Source organism: Limanda limanda, chromosome 18 (genome assembly GCF_963576545.1).
Source record: "Limanda limanda chromosome 18, fLimLim1.1, whole genome shotgun sequence".
NCBI classification, from domain to species: domain Eukaryota; kingdom Metazoa; phylum Chordata; class Actinopteri; order Pleuronectiformes; family Pleuronectidae; genus Limanda; species Limanda limanda.
In genome coordinates, this window is record NC_083653.1 from 3567611 (window position 1) to 3586007 (window position 18397).

Consider the following 18397-nt stretch of genomic DNA (forward strand, 5'->3'; position numbering starts at 1 on the left):
ACAACAACTCAAGAAGCAGCTTCAGGAAACTCTGGAGCCCTTGAAGAAGAAGTTACAGAGTTTTGAACGTGATAAAGTAAAGTTTGAACAAACAGCTAAACACATTAAGGTCCAGGCCGGACTCACAGAGACGCAGATCAAGGAGCAGTTTAAAAAGCTTCAGTTTCTGGAGGAGGGAGAGGAGGCCAGGATGGCTGCACTGAGGGAGGAAGAGGAGCAGAAGAGTCGGATGATGAAGGAGAAGATTGAGGCTCTGAGCAGAGACATAACGTCTCTTTCAGACACAATCAGAACCACAGAGGACGAGCTGAGAGCTGAAGACGTCTCGTTCCTGCTCAACTACAAGGCTGCAGTGGAACGAGTCCAGCAGCGCCTCCTGCTGGATGATCCACAGCTGGCCTCAGGAGCTCTGATAGACAAGGCCAAACGTCTGGTTCTAACAATAATTATTATTATTTTGAGTATGACTGGTATTTTGATACCATGGTTTTTCAAAAAGAAATCAATATGATCATGTGCTGCTTTATAGACTGGAAGTGTCATGAAGAGGAGACACTGGAATTAATACCACAACAACACAAAATAATTATCTTTTCAATGGAGAGGAATTGAAATTGAACAGAAAGTGAATAGATATGTCACTACTTGCTTTTGTAAAAATGGAAACGTCTGACTTTGACTCTGAAAATGAACCACAAAAGGGGCAGAAGTACTTGGGGTATCTACTTGTTATTGAAAAGAAACATTATATGATGTGTTACTCTGTAAAGTGATAACATCCACTCTGAGGGACCTGTGTTTTCATGTTATCTTTTCATATTTTATTTTATCTTACTTTATCTAACCTTATCTTATTTTATTTAAAGTGCTGCACAAACTAAAGTGTGTTTCATATAATATCTTCTAATAAATGTATAACTGTGGAAAAAACACATTGCACAGGATGTACATGAACATGGATAAAAAATAAATAAAAAAACAAATCAGAGAATTGTTTCTCCTCACCTCACACTCCTTGACAAATCAGTGGTTTTACTTTGAAGGCGGGGTCTGTGAGCAGCCACCGTACTTCCGGTGTCACAGTCCCACCAGCTAGCATCTCCTCCGGGCAGCCACCAGAGGAGAAGATGGAGAAACGCGTGTTTAGATGTGTGGAGTGTAACGAGGGAGCGACGGAGCTGCACCGGGACTACAGGAACGGAATCCTGAAGATCACCATATGTGTACGTTCACGATTTACATGTTAAACCTCAGTGGAGCTACAGGTTGTAGCCGCGATGCTACTAGCTAGCGATGCTACTAGCTACGTCATTAGTTGATTTATTCCATGTCACAGTTTATTCACTGTTTTCACGTGTCGTCATTTTGTTTTTAATCAGTACTGTTTCTCTATAATATATACGTTTAAGCATAAGAAATGAAAACAAACGTTTATTCGAGATAACAAAGGAACTATTAGCATCATCCCTTTAATCAGCTAATTAGCATTAACCCCAAACAATAACATCCGTAACAGGATGGTCATAAGTAAAGACGTTTTATATATGAAGCACCTGTTTAATGTGCTGTTTACATTGAGATAAAAAAACAGGAAGTTACACAAACAACAGAAGAATAAAAAACTACACAAAGTACAAGTAAAAACAATGAAAGCACAAGCCCAAGTTAAAATACTGACGAAATAGAACGTGTTTAAAAACTTCTTAAAACTGGTGACAGATTGTATTTTTTAGAACTAAGTGAAGACTAATAGTAACATAATAATGTTTGTATCTCTCTCTCTCTCTCTCTCTCTCTCTCTCTCTCTCTCTCTCTCTCTCTCTCTCTCTTTCTCCAGGAGTCCTGCAAAAAGCCAGTGGACAAGTACGTCGAGTATGACCCGGTCGTCATCTTGATCGAATCCATCTTGTGCAAGACGCAGGCGTTCAGACACATTCTGTTCAACACGAGCTTGGATGTAAGTGACCTCATCTACATTCACGCTAGGGGTGGGAATTGGCAAAAATGTGACGATTCAATAGTATTGCGATATTTGGGCCACGATTCAATAGTATTGCGATACTGCAAGTATTGCGATTCGATTCTGCGATTTATTGCGATTCATGTCCCCCATATTATTCAAAGGAATTACAAAAAATGAGGAAAATAAGACTGCTCACCTCACTTCAAATGTCACATTTAATTCTGCGAACAACATTGTCTTTCACTGAAGTGCTAAAACTTTGTCCTTGAACATTCAGGACACAGGACCTTTGTGGTTATTTTCTGAATAGGAGACCTCTCACATGAACGCTGAGCTCCCAGCACATAACTTAACAATTATTTAAATACAATACAGTAACATCAAGCAGACATAATAAAGTAACATAAACCTGAGAATAATCATATAAATAAGAGTAACCTAGAGCTTCAATCAAATTGAGAAAAATAAACCAATGTGTACTACTAGAGTCCAGTCCAGTTGGCTGCAAGGTCATGACCCAAAATGTTAAATTCATTTGGGAATATTGGCATTTTTGTTCAGAAAAAGGAGTTGGTCAACATGCTCAGATGTTAAAGTTCCTCTGGGCCGTTACTATATCTCCTGCAGTGGAGAACATCCTTTCCTCAGACACACTAGGTATCTTTTAAACTCTGAAACTCTCCTCGTCATGCTTTGCCAGCCAGGGGCTGTTGCATATATAATTGTAAATAAATATTTAAATATTGCAATACTTTGTGCTACAGTATCGATATAATTGCGGGCGCAAAATATCGCGATACTGAACAGAATCGATTTTTTCCCCCCACCACTAATTCACGTTCCTTTAATCCACAGACATTTGAGCTCCAGGCTGTTGTCGACTCCTATTTCATCAACTCGATATGGATCTTTAGAGGCCGATGCTGATAAACTTGTCGTTTTTGTGCCTCTTTCTCCTTCACCTTTCTAGATCCACTGGAAGTTGTGTGTGTTCTGCCTGCTGTGTGAGGCGTACCTCCGGTGGTCCCGGCTCCACGGCTACGAGCAGAGCAGCGACCCCGCCGACATCATCCGCTACACCAAGGAGTGGGAGTTCTACGGCATGTTTGGACTGGCCGCCCTCGGTAAGATGATCCTACGCGTGCTGTGAGATCATCAGTGTATTTCTTTAATATCATCTCTAACTATCTATTAATCTGCTGATTTCTTTTTTCATTTGTAAAGATCAGAAGATGAAAAATGACCCGTCACAATCGGGCGGAGCCATTTTCAGATTGCTTGTTTGAATTTACAGAATAAAAGCAGGGATTCATTGTGTTTAAGAAGCTGAAATCAGAGAAGGTTTAACATATATAATATATATAGGGCTGGGCAAGTTAACTCGTTTTAATCGAGTTAACTCAAGTGATGAGTTAACTCGATTGTTTATCCGCCAATTATTTTCTTTTTTCCTGTTCTGCAGCATTATTTTCTTTTTTCCTGTTCTGCAGCAGTCAGCAACAGACTTTCACAAAATAAAAGCCTGACTTTCACAATAAAACAATAAATAATCAAACCTGAGTGAATGCGAGATAAAATAATTAATCGAGTTAACTCATCACTTGAGTCAACTCGAGTTAACTCCATTGAAACGAGTTAACTTGACCAGCCCTAAATATATATTATAATTATATTTAATTATGTTTATTTTATTTCACCCTCACTGTATTACCGTAATACACATACCGTTTAATATTTATCCCTGCACTTCTTTTCTTAGACCGTCGCACTGTTTGTATTTTGTGTTGTCTTTGTGACTGTTTGTATTGTATTGTTTTGTTTTGTGGTGTGTATTCTGTGTAAGCACACTGAGAGCCACTTTACCGAGTCAAATTCCCTGTTTGTGCAAACTTACTTGGCCAATAAACCTGATTCTGATTCTGATAAACAATCATCAAATTATGAATAAGTGGCTTTCAGGAAAAGGAATGATAAATCCTTGCTTGTTGGATTACAGAGCAACACATTGACCCAGAGTGACTCTTGTGGATGCAACAGTTTGATCTTTGTTGTCCTGTGAAGCCGCTCAGTGACTTTTCTTTCTGTGGCTCCCGTAGAGCTGTCAGCGTTCTGCGGCGGCGTGCTGCTCTTCCTCTGGCTGGTGGTGGCTCGTCTGCAGGGCGGGAAGCTGGAGCTCCGCCTCCTGGTCCGAGCTCTGCTGCTCTCCTGCTACGGGAAGGTCCTCCTCGTCCCCGCCGTCATCTGGGAGCACGACTTCTCCCCGCTCTGCCTCGGCCTCATCAAGCTGTTTGTGCTCACGTCCAACTCGCAGGCTATCAGAGGTAGGAGAACACATCTGTCTGAAAACACTTACATCCAGTGGAGTTAGGCACATAAACCAGCTCTTTGTGAGCATCAAACAATGAGATGCTGTACTGTGCTGATGAGGTGTGTTATTGCAATTTCCACAATAATCCCACTACCAACGAAGAAACGAGTCTCAAAAACTCTTACAGTATCGTCACATTTAATGCTCGAGCATGGTGCATACTACAGGGTTGAGTTTGTCAATATGCACACAGATACAAGATAGTTCAGTTCTTTTATACATACAGGCTAAAACCACTCCCATGCTGGAGGGGGTGTGTTAAACAGGAAAGGTTGAGATTGTTTGATCACATGAATACAACAATCTAGCAATCAGGCCAATATGCATTCAGTAGTAAGGGGCTGTGTCGAGAGGAAATCAGGTAACAGTGTCTATGTTAATCAGGCCAATAAACATTCAGTTTCTACAGGAAAGACGGCATGATCAAAGAGAGGAAGCAGACTAATGAATTTAGTTACTACAGGAGACATAGCATAATCAAAGAGAACAATCAGACGAATAAACATTCAGTTTCTGCAGGAAAGGCAGGATCAAAGATATTATGGTTACAAATGGTTATGGTTAAATTATGGTTACAGTGGCTTATGGTAATCAAGTCAATACACATTCAATAGTAAAGGAGACAGCATGATAAAGGTTACAATAACATAGAGAAAACCAGGTTACTGTCTACAGATTCAATTATGATCAAACAGACGGGAAATGCATGATTATTATGGTCAACTGTTATATTTCCTTTACAGGTGTTCCTCCATCCATCCATCCATCATATAAGATATTCAGATAATTCAAACTTTATATGTAAAAGATGTGATTTCTTTGTCTTTAACATCCTTCTCTCTTTCCTTCTGCAGTGATGCTGAACAGCAGCAGACGTCTGTCCCTCATGGCCGTGTGTCTAGGCGTGCTGTCAGAGACCTGCGTGGCTCAGGCCTGTAAAAAGCTTTCATTGAGCCTCCAGGAGATGTTGACAGACTGAGACCGAAGTCACTAATCTCAGGGGAAGGACACGTGATCGTGGACGTCCACCTGGGACAGAGTGAAACCAACCTTCAGCATCGGTTCCTGTGAAGCAGAGACGGACGCAGACGCCTTAAAGAAGTGGAGACGGGTTGAAACTGTTCAGTCGGAGATGAAGAGCAGCAGAAGATGTTTATTTCTCAGGATACATTGATTGCAGATATTTGAACTGGCAGACTGAAAAGGTGCTGAAGCCTTAATCTCCTTTTTTATATTTTTTGTTTTTTAAGCGGGCAATGAATCATGTCAAGATTCCAGTGTGTTTGTTTTGTTTTACTTTATGTGGAAACCCCTGGAGAGGAACTACGACCTGAGGAGCATCCCATGATCTCCATTACTGTTAAACATGCTCTTATTCATGGGTCACACAAACACAAGCCCCTGAGGTTGTAAATGGACTAAACGAGTTCTGTGTGTGGACAGGACGCTCTTCACATTCTTTAGGTCATTGGTGAAATTCCCACATTCACTCACACACTCAAGATAAATGTTGATACACAGGGTTAGTAAAGAAAACCTGTTGACTTTTGTCGTATTTACTGTTGTCACCGAGCTAATGAGCCAAAACAAACACCAGAATGGACACACAACAGTCAGCAAATTAGAATTAACATGGTAACAACACACGCAACAAATCCTCCGATTGACAGCTGATTATAAATATTCGATTAGACTCTTACAAGATGTCTGATTTACAATAATCATGATGAAACATGTCTAAGCTTCAAACTTCTCCAGTTCTCCGCCCACCGGCCCTGGAATGTGGATCATGTGTCTGTGAACAGAACAGATGTTCGAAGCACAAAGTGTTTGTGGAATGAGGAGAATTTACTCACTTCACCTGGAATGTGACAGCTGAGCTTGTCTCGACTCCCAGACGTCTCTGCAGGAGTCGTGATGTTGTTATGAACTGAGGCACATAGGACAAGAGGCCGAATTTCTACCGGACAAAAACATCTGTTGCTGCTGATGGGAGATAAATGGAAGAGACGCATTCAGTGGAATCTGCTGCAGGCGTCGTGAATATATCATTAACTCTGACACTTTGTTCTAACGACCAAAAAACGAATGCACTGTTCTGTCGCTGCTGTAGATTGTGAGTGAGTCGTGTAGTTCATCCCCTGAAGGGTCACAGAGAGAATTATCACTAATGACTATTACCTTGCAATGCTGTTCCTCTTCCCTTCTTCTGAACCATCGCCTACAGGCCGGAGTGTCACGATGAGAGTTTATTTGCATTCCCTCGCAATAGGTTTTGCATACGCTTTAATAATTGACCTTGTCCTCACACTACGAGGATTTCAGCTCAGCTCTTTGAGTGCATTTAGTCTGCAGATACATTCTATGGAGCCCCTGAAGGGTGAACTGTCTAACTGGGACCCTTCGGGGGCTCAGTAGCATAAAGTCAGAAAGCTGTTCTGAAAGAATAACATCCTCTTAAACTGACTTTTAAATAAAAGAGGCTGCCAGTCCTTCAGTTCTTCATGTGAATTAAACCTTAATAATGAATTTATTCAGCAGAGAACCAGATCGTTTTGTATTTTTCTACTTTTTGTTTTTCAAATGTGCAGAGAGATTTGATATTGGAATAGCTGTGGCTTTCTGTCAGAGACCAGCCCTCGACGTTTGGGTGCGACATGTGTTCCTGTGTTGAATTATGTAAAACTGACTCCACAGTCTGCAGAGAAACAGATAAATGTTGCAGCATGTGCAGCCGGCTCCGTCTGTTACTCACAAGATATGAAAGGAGAAATTCAAAATGTTTGCACTTTAACACAGTTGCTCAGGGTTGTGATGTGTTTTTGTGCATGCGTGTGTTTGCGTGTGCTGCCTCTGCATATGGATACATGTTATTACAGGTCTGTGAATAGTTGAGGATACAGCACATGAACGTGGAATGTGTCCTCGCCCTGGGTGGATCTGTAACAGAGTCTCTGTGGAAATCAACAACATCTCATTGAGTAAAAAACAAAGATCTTAAGCTTGGATTCGTTAAATCGATGCACGAGTGTAAATAAACATGAGAATTATGTTTTGTGTTATCAGCAGTGTTTTTCTTCTGCAGTGTTGTGATTTGTCAGTGTGAACAAACTGCTGAGAGAGTTTCTGAATGTGGAGTCTGGAAAGTGTTGTTCAATTACTGTGGCATGCAGCGGTTTAATCCGAGTCTAATCAGATTACAGCTACAGTCATTTACCTGCAGGTCTGGAGGATAAAACCAACATGAAGTCCGTCTGCCCTCCGTGCACATAGTGAATGGGCTGATTTAAAACACAGACTGGAGACCGAAGTTCTAACTTTTCATTTCATAATCCATCAGTGTTTGTCACCGAGTAAAAACAGAGTTGATCAATTAGCATGATCTGTAATTAACAGTGAAACTAGAGCACATACTTCTACTGAGGTTTTCTCCTCAAATTCAATCAAGCTGCACCTAATTTCACACATTCATAAATATCAGTCACATTAATGTACTTATTTCCATCAAGAACCATGAATTATTTCTTGAGATAATGAAAGACTTAATGTCCAATCCTTCCAAGTTTCATGGTAAAAGGCCGAGTAGTTTTTCTTTAATCTTGCTTGAACATATAAATCTTCTCTGCGGAGCGAATAAAAATGTTGATTTTAAAAAGGATGTCATCTCTCTGCAGAGATAATCCCAACTCGTCAACACTGTCGTCATTAACACGCACACCCCTGCAATTAGATTAATCTGCGCTGATTGACTCATGGAGAACGTATTGAGAGCTGCTCTGGGTGCAGCTGCACTCACGACGTGTGAACATTCTAATAACATGTTGCACAGTAACCAGAGGAAACAAACAGGTGAGTCACCACCTGACCGCAGTGGAATGAAAAGAACAAGCCAAAGGAAACTAAACTAATCACAGAACTAAATATCAAACTGTCGCTTTCAGCCTGAAAAACAGTTTTCGCTTTGAGGCCGAGCGTCAGAGTCCGGTTCTGATGTGGCATCTGTCCTCTGGGGAGAGAGTGAGAGCACCTTGGATTTGCTCGCTCGGTCAAGATTATGTTAATCTGCTCTAATCTGCCGACAGACGCTCGGACAGGCAGCACTGGACCAGAGCTCAGAGCAGAGAGAGGCAACATGGGATTCCAGTCCTGCACATGAAGGAGTGACGGCCTCTGTACACAGAGAATATTCAAACTGTTCCCTGGTTAACGACAACAGGTTCAGAGGACAACAACAGAAGTGACTGTTTCATCAGTCGTCTGCTCAACTGGTTTATCGCGTTCTGAGAAACACATTTCTGAACTCCTGCAGCTGCCACACTCTGAATATTTCAAATCTAATCATCTCAGTGGAAAAAAACCAGCAGAAAAACATGCTGCACATTTCTGTTAGTACGATAGTTGCGTGACCCACGTCTTCAGTCTCTCCGGGAGGTTTGTGAGAGTCTGTGGATATGAAAACATAAACAGTTTTATCTCAGCACGAGGAGACGCTACTTCAAAGCCGTCCCATCCTGCTGCTGCTGCTGCAGAGATGATCAATTAAAGCGGAACTGCAGCAGCGTAGCAGCGACTCTGCTGCAAAATGCAGATCGGTGCATTTACATGCAGGTCAGAGTGAGATGCATTCAGGAGAGAAGAAGAAGTAGGGCAGCAGAGAGAGGAGGAAGACGGAGAGAGAGCCGAGTCTTTCAGGGTTTGAATGTGTCTGAGAGAGGATGAAGAGGACAGTTCATGTTCTGTGTTTTATTTTAGATTTTGTTCATTTGTCTGTTGGATTTCCGCAGAACTCGGATCAAGAAAAACCCCATTAAATTTCAGCATGTTTCAGAAAATGGTGCGATTCAGGAATCTTTTTTTTACTGTGAGATAGCAAGATGAAGATTTTACTGTCAAAACCAATATGTTTGTAAATGTGAGGTTTAAGCAAATCGGTTGTTGGAGAAATGTGCAAAGAAAACCAACATTTTGCAAGTTCCTCTTATCAAAGACGGAATCTGAGCTGATTTAAGCTTCATTTCACTCCAGTTTCACTAATTTCTACCAAAATAGATCAGTTTCTTTTCCACAAAAAACACAAACTCCAGACCTGAGAAGTATGGAACCACTTTATTAAATTAATATCAGGATAATAACTATGAGAGGAAAGCATTGAGACTATATTGTCCAAAGAAACAGTAGTAAGGTCGTTCAGGGGTTAAAGAGCAGGAGTCATGAGGGATGACAACAACACAAGCTTCACACATGTTCTCTGAACTGTCTATACAACACAAAATACATCAAACCTTTCGTCACTATACGGACTTAATGAATGTATATAAATATGAAGCCACACATATTCAAAGCTGGATGTTAACGTGTATATTCTGTAAGTCAATGCTGGTAAGCGGCTGCAAAGAAGCATCTGTTAGCGTCTGTTGTTATTTCACGGCTGATTTAACAGAAATCTCCACACGGGACAAGTTCATTCAGCTGGAGAACCAACTTGTGTTTCAACTTAATGCATTTTTAAACATTTGAGGTTTTTTCAGGGAAGCAAATCAAGTTTTTCAAGCAGCAGAAACACGACTTCTCTATCAGGACAGATCAACACGTTACAGGGATGAACCTCCTGCCTGACACCCACTCGTTAAATATCACCAACTTTGATTAAGTGTCTCCATTTGCTATTTTTGGTGCAGCCACTTCCACAACCTTCACATTTCCCAGAATGCATCCCTACAATCGCAAGAGCACGGCTGTGTACACACACTGCGTCTCTGTGGTTGAGATGCATTCTGGGACATCGAGGCCACTCCAGTAGAAACATGTCTCCATGTGATTGTTTGGCTCCAGAGAGAAGCCCTCGCTTTTTGATTTAGAGAAACTCGCACTGAAAGTTTAACCTTTAAGAGAAAAATGAGGGTGGGACATGACATCATTTACATCTGTACAGTTATCGATGTTAAATAATACGATACGACCGAATAATATAAAGTCACATTACAATGATTTAAAGAGTTTTTCGTCCCAACAACACAAACCACACTTCAGGTTTCTCCTGAGCAGGCGTCACCACGTCACACGTCCAACAACTTCATGAAAAGAGAGGGTTGGTTTCAAAAGTAGAAAATACACAATCTTCAACTGCTAACGTTTGCGACACTGGGTGCGGTTTGCTGGTGTTGGTGAAAAGCACCGTTCATACTGGTCTTTGCTGGATAGAGTTACAGTCGTGTTCCTGTACAAGAGGCACAGTGTGCCTGTGTGATGAAGAGGAGGCACAGTCTGCCTGTGTGATGAAGAGGAGGAGCAGGAAGCTGTCGGTTTTGGGGGATTTAACACGAAACAGCCACAAATGAAACAAGTGCAAAGCCGAACGAGTGAGGATTTCAACACGGAGCTTATTTTGCAATTGACGTGACGGATTTTAAGGCTGTTGAAAATATATATATATATATTAAACACGACAAATAACAGTGGAGACTTAAAAGATCAGAATAAATTTTGTATGAAGTATGGAGCTGATATTACTGAACATTTATCCAAGTCTGTTTGTGTGGATGAAAATGTCTCTCCTGCTAATTTCCTTATTTATGTCAGTCAATATTGATTATTATCAGGATAAATCAGTTTAATTCAAATTTAGAGGCAGGTTTCTTTAAGGAAAAACACACAAACTGAGGCTGACTCTTCATAAAACAGCAAAACGTTTCACAAGTGTCAGGAAGAACATTTACAATTTCTTTGCACAACGTATAAATAACCATTATGTTATTTATACTGAACTTTTGTCTTATTGCTACTTTAGAAAATGACATAACATTTTCCATCCCAGCCTTGCTCTTCACTTTTTAATCAGTCTGAGACCTGAAGATTTCTAAAAGGCACTAAATGTGTAGACATCCAATAACAGGCCTGGGTCAAGATTTCCCATCGGTCCGATCGTTTGTGAGCTTTAATAACAGAACAACGTTTTATGAAATGACCAAAAAGCCCAAATTTGACTGTAAAAAAATCAGCATCACTCAGATCCAGAACAAATGTAACGTGTGATAAACTGTGGAAAGAAAATCCCCATAACAAGTGACACAAACATTCAATTGAGATGATTATATAAGGAAACCATTGTTCTCTGTCTGACTGGTTATGTTTTTGCATTAAGACATTTGCAGACGCATTAAGATTCTTATGAACGGGGAAGGTTTTCAGATTAAAAGTCAGTAAACACGTGAGAAGCAGAAAAAGCCTCATTGAGAGTTAAGCCGAACTCGGATTGGAGGCAAAACACAAACCGATTTGTAAAGGAACAATTTGACAGTTTGTGAAACATGCTCACTTGTTTCCGTCTGGGTCACACGAGTTGTGTTTGAACTTCGGTTCGTTTACAGATTTAAACGCTGAGCTGTTAATTGATGAGCTTTATTCCTGCCGGTGGATTTTCTTTCAGCCGAAGGGAGGTGAACTGTTTCTCCTTGTAAACGCTCATTATGCTAAGCTAAGCTAACGAGCCAGCCACTGTACAAACATGACTGTGGTATTAATGATCTTATACAAATATGTGCATTTCCCACAAATGTCAAACTTTTCCTTTACCAACAGACGTTGTAGTTTCTACACATAAAGCTTTGAGCTCTTTAAGCTGCGTCTTTGTTCAAATGAATCTTTGAGACTTTCATACGTCAGTCGGTGAAATCAATGTCACAATAACCGCGTCGTTACAAATCAAAACATTAGTGTTTCCATGCCAACGGTCTGACGCACAGAGAATAACATTGAGTGTCCAGCTCCATTCATCAGCTGTCAAACGACTCGTGGAGACATTCTTCAACACCTCAGGGATCAGGTTGAACTGCACCTTCAAAATAAAATCAATTTTATTATTTGGTTCAAATCAACTTGAACCAAATACATTTCATTTTGAGTTCTGCACTTTCTTTGGTTTGTGTGCACGTGACGTCATGTGATCAATATCGTAGACTGTTTATAAAGATGGACGACATGACAGCTCCCTGAAAGTGGAGCCAAATCATCTTGATCGCCCCCTGGTGGCTGGCGGCAGTATAGGTTATAAACCCTGCCTCTGCCATGTTAGCTACGGGGCATGAAACTAAATTAAAAGGTCGAAATAAACATTTAATAAGAAGGTATCTGTCGTTTTAAGTCTTTCTCATCACATTGATGTTTGTCCATGCGTTTATATTTCTGATAACTTTGGTTTTAATTAGTTATTTGATGTTATAAACACGACTGTGCAGCATCTGGCTCCAAAAGACGCCCACAGAGCAAGATGGCGTCATGCGTATCCTGGATGTTTTGGCTTCACTTCTGTACAACAAGAGGAAGAGGAGACGGGTCGTCCATCTTTCTACAAAGTCTCCGATCTTTACAGACGCAACGTCAACACGTGACTGAAATCAGCTGCTGCTCACCGGAGCTGTGACGACAGCGTGCTACAGATCGAGCCGAGAGTTTAGACATGAAGGACGAACGGAAAGAGCAATCATGTGACGATTAGAAGTGAAGAATATCTGCACACACACATCCAAGTGTCTTGGCCTGTCGTAAGATACATGACGCAGGACGACGGCAGAGAAAGAGAAGATAGAGTTTAAAGTACAAACTCTCCCTGTTACAATCTTGTTAGAGAAAAGAAATGAGTAGAAATGGAAAAAGTGGATGTAAGAAAACGCTGAGATAACGTGGCCCTGATGATTAACTGATGTTCAGTCTGCACGTGCTGCTGCGGAGACAATGTTCTGGATCTTGTAGGACACACAGATTTATAAAAGCACCCTGTATTGAACTGATATCTGCGAGCAGGTTTAGAGCTACAGCTTCGTGTTGTGAGGACAGCAGCGTCCTCACAATCCGACCGAAACACAACTTTTCAAAGTCACTTCTGCACTTGTGATTCTCTCCCGTGAGTCCGTTCCAACGCTCAAGTGCAAGCCACGAGAGAAGTGGATCACAGCCAGTCATTCAGATGGAATATATTAATAAAAGCCTCAAAGTTGTGTAGAAAATTGCTCATTTTGTGTTGTTTTTTCCTGATTATTACTGGTCATCACTTCCTAACTGGCTGTGTTGAAGAATAATTACAGTTTATCACAACTTGGGTTTTATTTTCATAGTTTTGGCCGCTATTTCTACCAATTATGATAATATTGCACTCAAAACAGTGGCTGGGTTGCCGAGTTCCCAGATCTCGATGAGAACAATGTTATTATTGAGAGAAAAAAATGGTCATAACTATGAAAAATAAACATGGCAGTTTGTAATATCCATGACTTATTGCCTGGTCCACTGGGCGGCCGCGTGTTTCATCAATGCAAAGAGTTTAAAACGGTTTCCAGCATTTTGAACGTTTCACATTTTCAGAGCGAACATCTGCTCCGATTGAAAGGCAACCCCCCCCCCACAGTCTCCATCAACATGACAACGAGGTCGATCGCAGAGCTCGGAAATCCCATCCTCTTTATTCACCCTACGTCCAACAGGTAGATGCTGTTCCCTTGTTCCCGGGTAGAGCCGAAGTACAAACTTTCCTTTGAGAGATATTTATATTATATAATAAATAATAAAACTTTGTTCATATATCTTGGTTATGTAAAAAAAAAAAAAAAAAAAATGTTCTGCCAAAAAGGGAGCCTGGCTTGTGGATACAGAAGCAGCAGCAGAGCCGATTATAAAAAGGTAATACGTCATATATATATATATATATATGTGTTTTGCCTAATTTTGAGAATGCAAAGTCTTTGAAAACAATCCATCTGGACTCCTGAGTGTTTCAGAGGTTCGGCAGGTGAACGTTTCCCCCGGAGAACTGGAGCTGGTGCTTTGTATTTACAGTCTGCTCCGGTGAAGAGACACCACGTCTCTGACCATCGCTCCCTTCTCCACGGCCAACAGCTTTTCTTCTAGAGCCGCTCCACTTCTCCTCCAGCTTCACTCAGTCCGTTTCCCCCGAAGTGTCTTTCCATCTGCAGAGAGACGCTGAGAACCCAGGCCTCAGATGGTGACGTGAAACGAGTCCCAGCTGTCGTCTTTGCCGATGCCGCTCCCGTTCTTCGCCGCCGTGCCGTCTCCGACCCCCCCGTCCGGCTGCTCCCCGGTGGGGGTGGCGCCCGTCTCCGGGTAATACTCGTCGTCCTCGTCGAAGTAGCCGTTCTCCATCAGGCTGAGGCTGGAGGCGGCGCTCAGGTCCTGGCAGCTGCCCTTGTACTCCTGGATGGACTCGTGCAGCGACCACAGCTGGCACAGCAGGGACATGTCCTGCTGCCGGAGACCCACCTGCACACAGCAAGGTCCTCGTTAGCACACATCGCAATCTGCATTTATAAGTATTTCATTTTACAATATTGAGTGTTAAATGGTTTTCAAACTGCTGCTCCATTAGCGTCACATGTAGGGTTGCAAAGGGGCGGAAAGTTTCCGGTAAATTTCCGGAAACTTTCCGGAAACTTTCCACGGGAATATTAAGCTCAGGAATTTGGGGAATTTTGAAAAAAAAAAAACTATGCAAATTAGACGCTGAGCAATAAAAACATCATTCAAAACTCTATTTTAAAGATGTATAGAATGCAACACACGCTGCACGTTGAGTTTCAAGCCTCCACTGTGCATTCTTCCATCACATGCACAGATAACTCCCAGCATCCTTCACTCTACAGCAGGGCTACTGAGGCCTGCTGTAGAGTGAAGGACTAGTCAGGTAAGTTTCCATGATATTACTGGGGAAAATATATTAGCATGCTGATTGAGGAATGTTCATCTGTTCATCTAGCCTATTTCCATTCATTTATCCATCAATTGTAAAATATGTTTACAGACGATTCCAATTGTTTGGCTAACTATTTATATCTCTGGCATTGCATTAGTGTTTTTATACAAACTTTTTTCTCATCTTATTCTACAGAACAATGCCACGTGCACTCTCTCATGTGTGGAGACATTTCACCTCATCCAATGTAGAAGGAAAGGCTGTGTACATTTGAAAAAATACTGTGCAAAGACCTATGTTAAGAATGACACAACGATGCAGAAGCATATAGTCAAGTGCCCAAAGTTTCCTCAGGGCTCAAATCAGCCTATGACAAAACAAAATGTTTATATTACTGTCTGTATATGACAAGGTAAATACAGTTAGTATAAATTACCCACAACATTTCCAGTTTATTCCCGTTAATTCCCGTATATTCCCGTTTATTCCCGTATATTCCCGTATATTCCCATGGAAAGTTTCCAACTTTGAATATTCCCGGAATTTTGCAACCCTAATCACATAAGACAAAGACACAAGGGAAATCCTCACAGTTTAGAAGCTGTAGTTTCTGCTTGAAAAGTCCATTAACGATCGTTTAAGCTGATTGGACGAAACCAGCTGGACTTGATATAGATATAAACTCATCAATGAAATGAAACTGATAATAACCTAAGTCAAGTGCGACAGACCAGAGGGATTCCAGAGTCCCAGAGTTACGACTCTTCCTCTTAACGGAAGATAAGGAGAAGCAGACGAGTGGACAATGACCCTGGACACGTTATCTCTCAGAGAACAAACAGAGACAGTACGTCTCCATCGTCTCTTCACCACTGACACGTGACCCCAGATCAATTCTGACCCGACTGTTTGAAGAAGATCAGCTCAGATCTTCCACAAATCCACATGATTGCACTTTAGACTTTTTCCAGAACCTGTCGCTGTAATTAAACCGGATGTTGTTATGACACCAGATGCACAACATTACAAACTCCAGAGTGTCTGCAGGGTTAGAAAAAGGGGCTTTTCAGCTGCATACCACTGGGCTGACAATGCATTGTTGGGAGGGGGGGGGGGTTTACACAGCATTGTCTTCCACACAGAATCACACAGGGCGGACGTGGGAGTCAGGCCGAGTTCAAACAGCTGAGACTGAGCTTTTACACAACTTATCGGACGCACTCTCAGTCAAACATTAACAGAGACGGAGAAAAGAGCCAACGTCCTGCAGCTCGACCACGAAGAGGTTAGGGTTAGAGTTAGAGTTAGAGTTTGGTTTAGGGTTAGGGTAAGGGTTAGGGTTAGGGTTAGAGTTAGAGTTAGTGTAAGAGTTAGATTTGGGTTGGGGTTAGGGTAAGAGTTAGGGTCAGGGTTAGGGTCAGGGTTAGGGTTAGAGTTAGAGTTAGTGTAAGAGTTAGATTTGGGTTGGGGTTAGGGTAAGAGTTAGAGTTAGGGTCAGGGTTAGGGTAAGAGTTAGAGTTAGGGTCAGGGTTATGGTTAGGGTTAGAGTTAGAGTTAGAGTTAGAGTTAGGGTCAGGGTTAGGATTAGGGTAACAGTTAGAGTTAGGATTAGGGTTAGAGTTAGAGTTACAGTTAGAGTTAGAGTTAGGGTTAGGGTCAGGGTCAGGGTTAGAGTAAGAGTAAGAGTTAGAGTTAGAGTTAGAGTTAGGGTCGGAGTTAGAGTTAGGGTTAGGGTTAGAGTTAGAGTTAGTGTAAGAGTTAGATTTGGGTTTGGGTTGGGGTTAGGGATAGAGTTAGAGTTAGGGTCGGGGTCAGGGTTAGGGTTAGAGTTAGAGTTAGAGTTAGAGTTAGAGTTAGGGTTAGGGTTAGGGTTATGGTTAGGGTTTGAGCTGCAACAACTGACTCTTTTCTGATCTAGTAGTTGGAAATGAGTTCGTCCAAGAGGCGTTTGAAAAAGGAGTCGAGCTTGATACTGAGCTCTGGTCCTGAAATGAGAAATCCCTGCTGCTGGCCAAGGGAGAGAGAAGTGTCTTATGACTCTGGTTACATTTATATAATATTAATTATAGTAACTGTATTTGTATAGCACTGATCTCAACAAGGTGAGAAAGGGATTGAATAAACTAAAAATAAAAGGGGTTTACAATTCAGTTCCCTTTTAAAGTTAATTAAACCTTTAGATTTATAGAGTTTTTCTAGTTTGGCTCGAGTGTCATTACAACAATAAAATAAAAAAACAAGTAGACAGTGAAAGGTTTTTAATTGAGCTTTAAAAGAGCTTTAATTTATTTTTGCCTGATCCCTGATCCTGTTTTCTCTTGGGTGGTGGTGGGGGGTGGGGGGGTTGGTTCTCTTCCTGCCAGACTCCATTTGGAAAAACGATTTTTTAACTTACCACGCTTGTAAGTGTCTTTCTCCAATTAGCAGCGTGTAAACGTATAAAGTCCGGTTCTGTTAGTTGTCTGCTTATTAGAAAACCATGAAGTGATAAATGCTGCACAGATACATTCTGATGCTGGTTTGACTGGAATGTGAGAAGTGAGAAAACCGAGGAGGGCTGCTAGGAAAAAAAAGCGAGATCCCGGTTTGAAAAGGGGAATTTACCTCATAAAATAACCTCAATGTTTAAATGTAAATACGCCGAATTTACCAGAAGGGTGTGTGCATGTGTAAAAACCCAAACGTTTAACCACAAGTTAAGGTTAAATTTGCCTCAGAGCCATTTAACTCCAGAAACCCGTTATTTCCAACGGGAGTCTGGTTCTGGTTCCTCACCATCTCCTTCCGCAGCAGCGCCAGCGCCGCGTCCAGGTTCTGCGGCTTGTGGGCCCGCAGGCTGTCCCCGTGGTTCCGGTTCCGGCTCAGGTCGTCCTGGATCATCGTCTTCTTCACGTACATCCGCTCCATGTCCCTCCAGGAGCCGCCGCTGGAGTTCAGCAAGCCGCTCAGGCTCTTGGGCAGCGGCGGCAGCCCGTCGATGCAGGCCATGCCCCCCCCCGCGGCGCCGTGAGAAGAAGACTTCCCGTTCATGGTGGTCGAGGCTGGAAAAAGAGAGAGGAAGTTTGTTTCTACACTTTCGGTGCAAAAGAGAAAAAAACACAAAGAAGAAGAAGAAGAAGCGGAGCTCGAGGATCCGGCTGCGACGGGTCCGAGGAAGTGTCCAGACACCGAGGGTCCGTGAAGGCAACACGCACACAGGGCGCCGGGACTTCCGCTGGGGTCGACACAATAAAAGCATCTAAAGAAGAGGAATGATAGATAGATAGATAGATAGATAGATAGATAGATAGATAGATAGATAGATAGATAGATAGATAGATAGATAGATAGATAGATAGATAGATAGATAGATAGATAGATAGATAGA

General features: G+C 41.8%; 2 protein-coding genes across 2 annotated transcripts; one reads left to right on the plus strand and one right to left on the minus strand.

Moving 5' to 3' along the window:
- The first annotated feature begins 1086 nt into the window (after positions 1–1086).
- arv1 (ARV1 homolog, fatty acid homeostasis modulator) lies at positions 1087–7371 on the plus strand. Its single transcript, XM_061091461.1, has 5 exons — positions 1087–1223; positions 1838–1957; positions 2934–3087; positions 4060–4284; positions 5186–7371. Exons 1-5 carry the CDS (start codon positions 1128–1130, stop codon positions 5308–5310), a joined length of 720 nt encoding a protein of 239 aa, XP_060947444.1. The 5' UTR covers positions 1087–1127; the 3' UTR covers positions 5311–7371.
- Positions 7372–13921: 6550 nt separating this feature from the next.
- Positions 13922–18185, minus strand: fam89a (family with sequence similarity 89 member A). The gene is made up of 2 exons (XM_061091304.1): positions 17806–18185; positions 13922–14600 (listed from the first exon to the last, which is right to left on the minus strand). Exons 1-2 carry the CDS (start codon positions 18058–18060, stop codon positions 14319–14321), a joined length of 537 nt encoding a protein of 178 aa, XP_060947287.1. The 5' UTR covers positions 18061–18185; the 3' UTR covers positions 13922–14318.
- Positions 18186–18397: the final 212 nt, after the last annotated feature.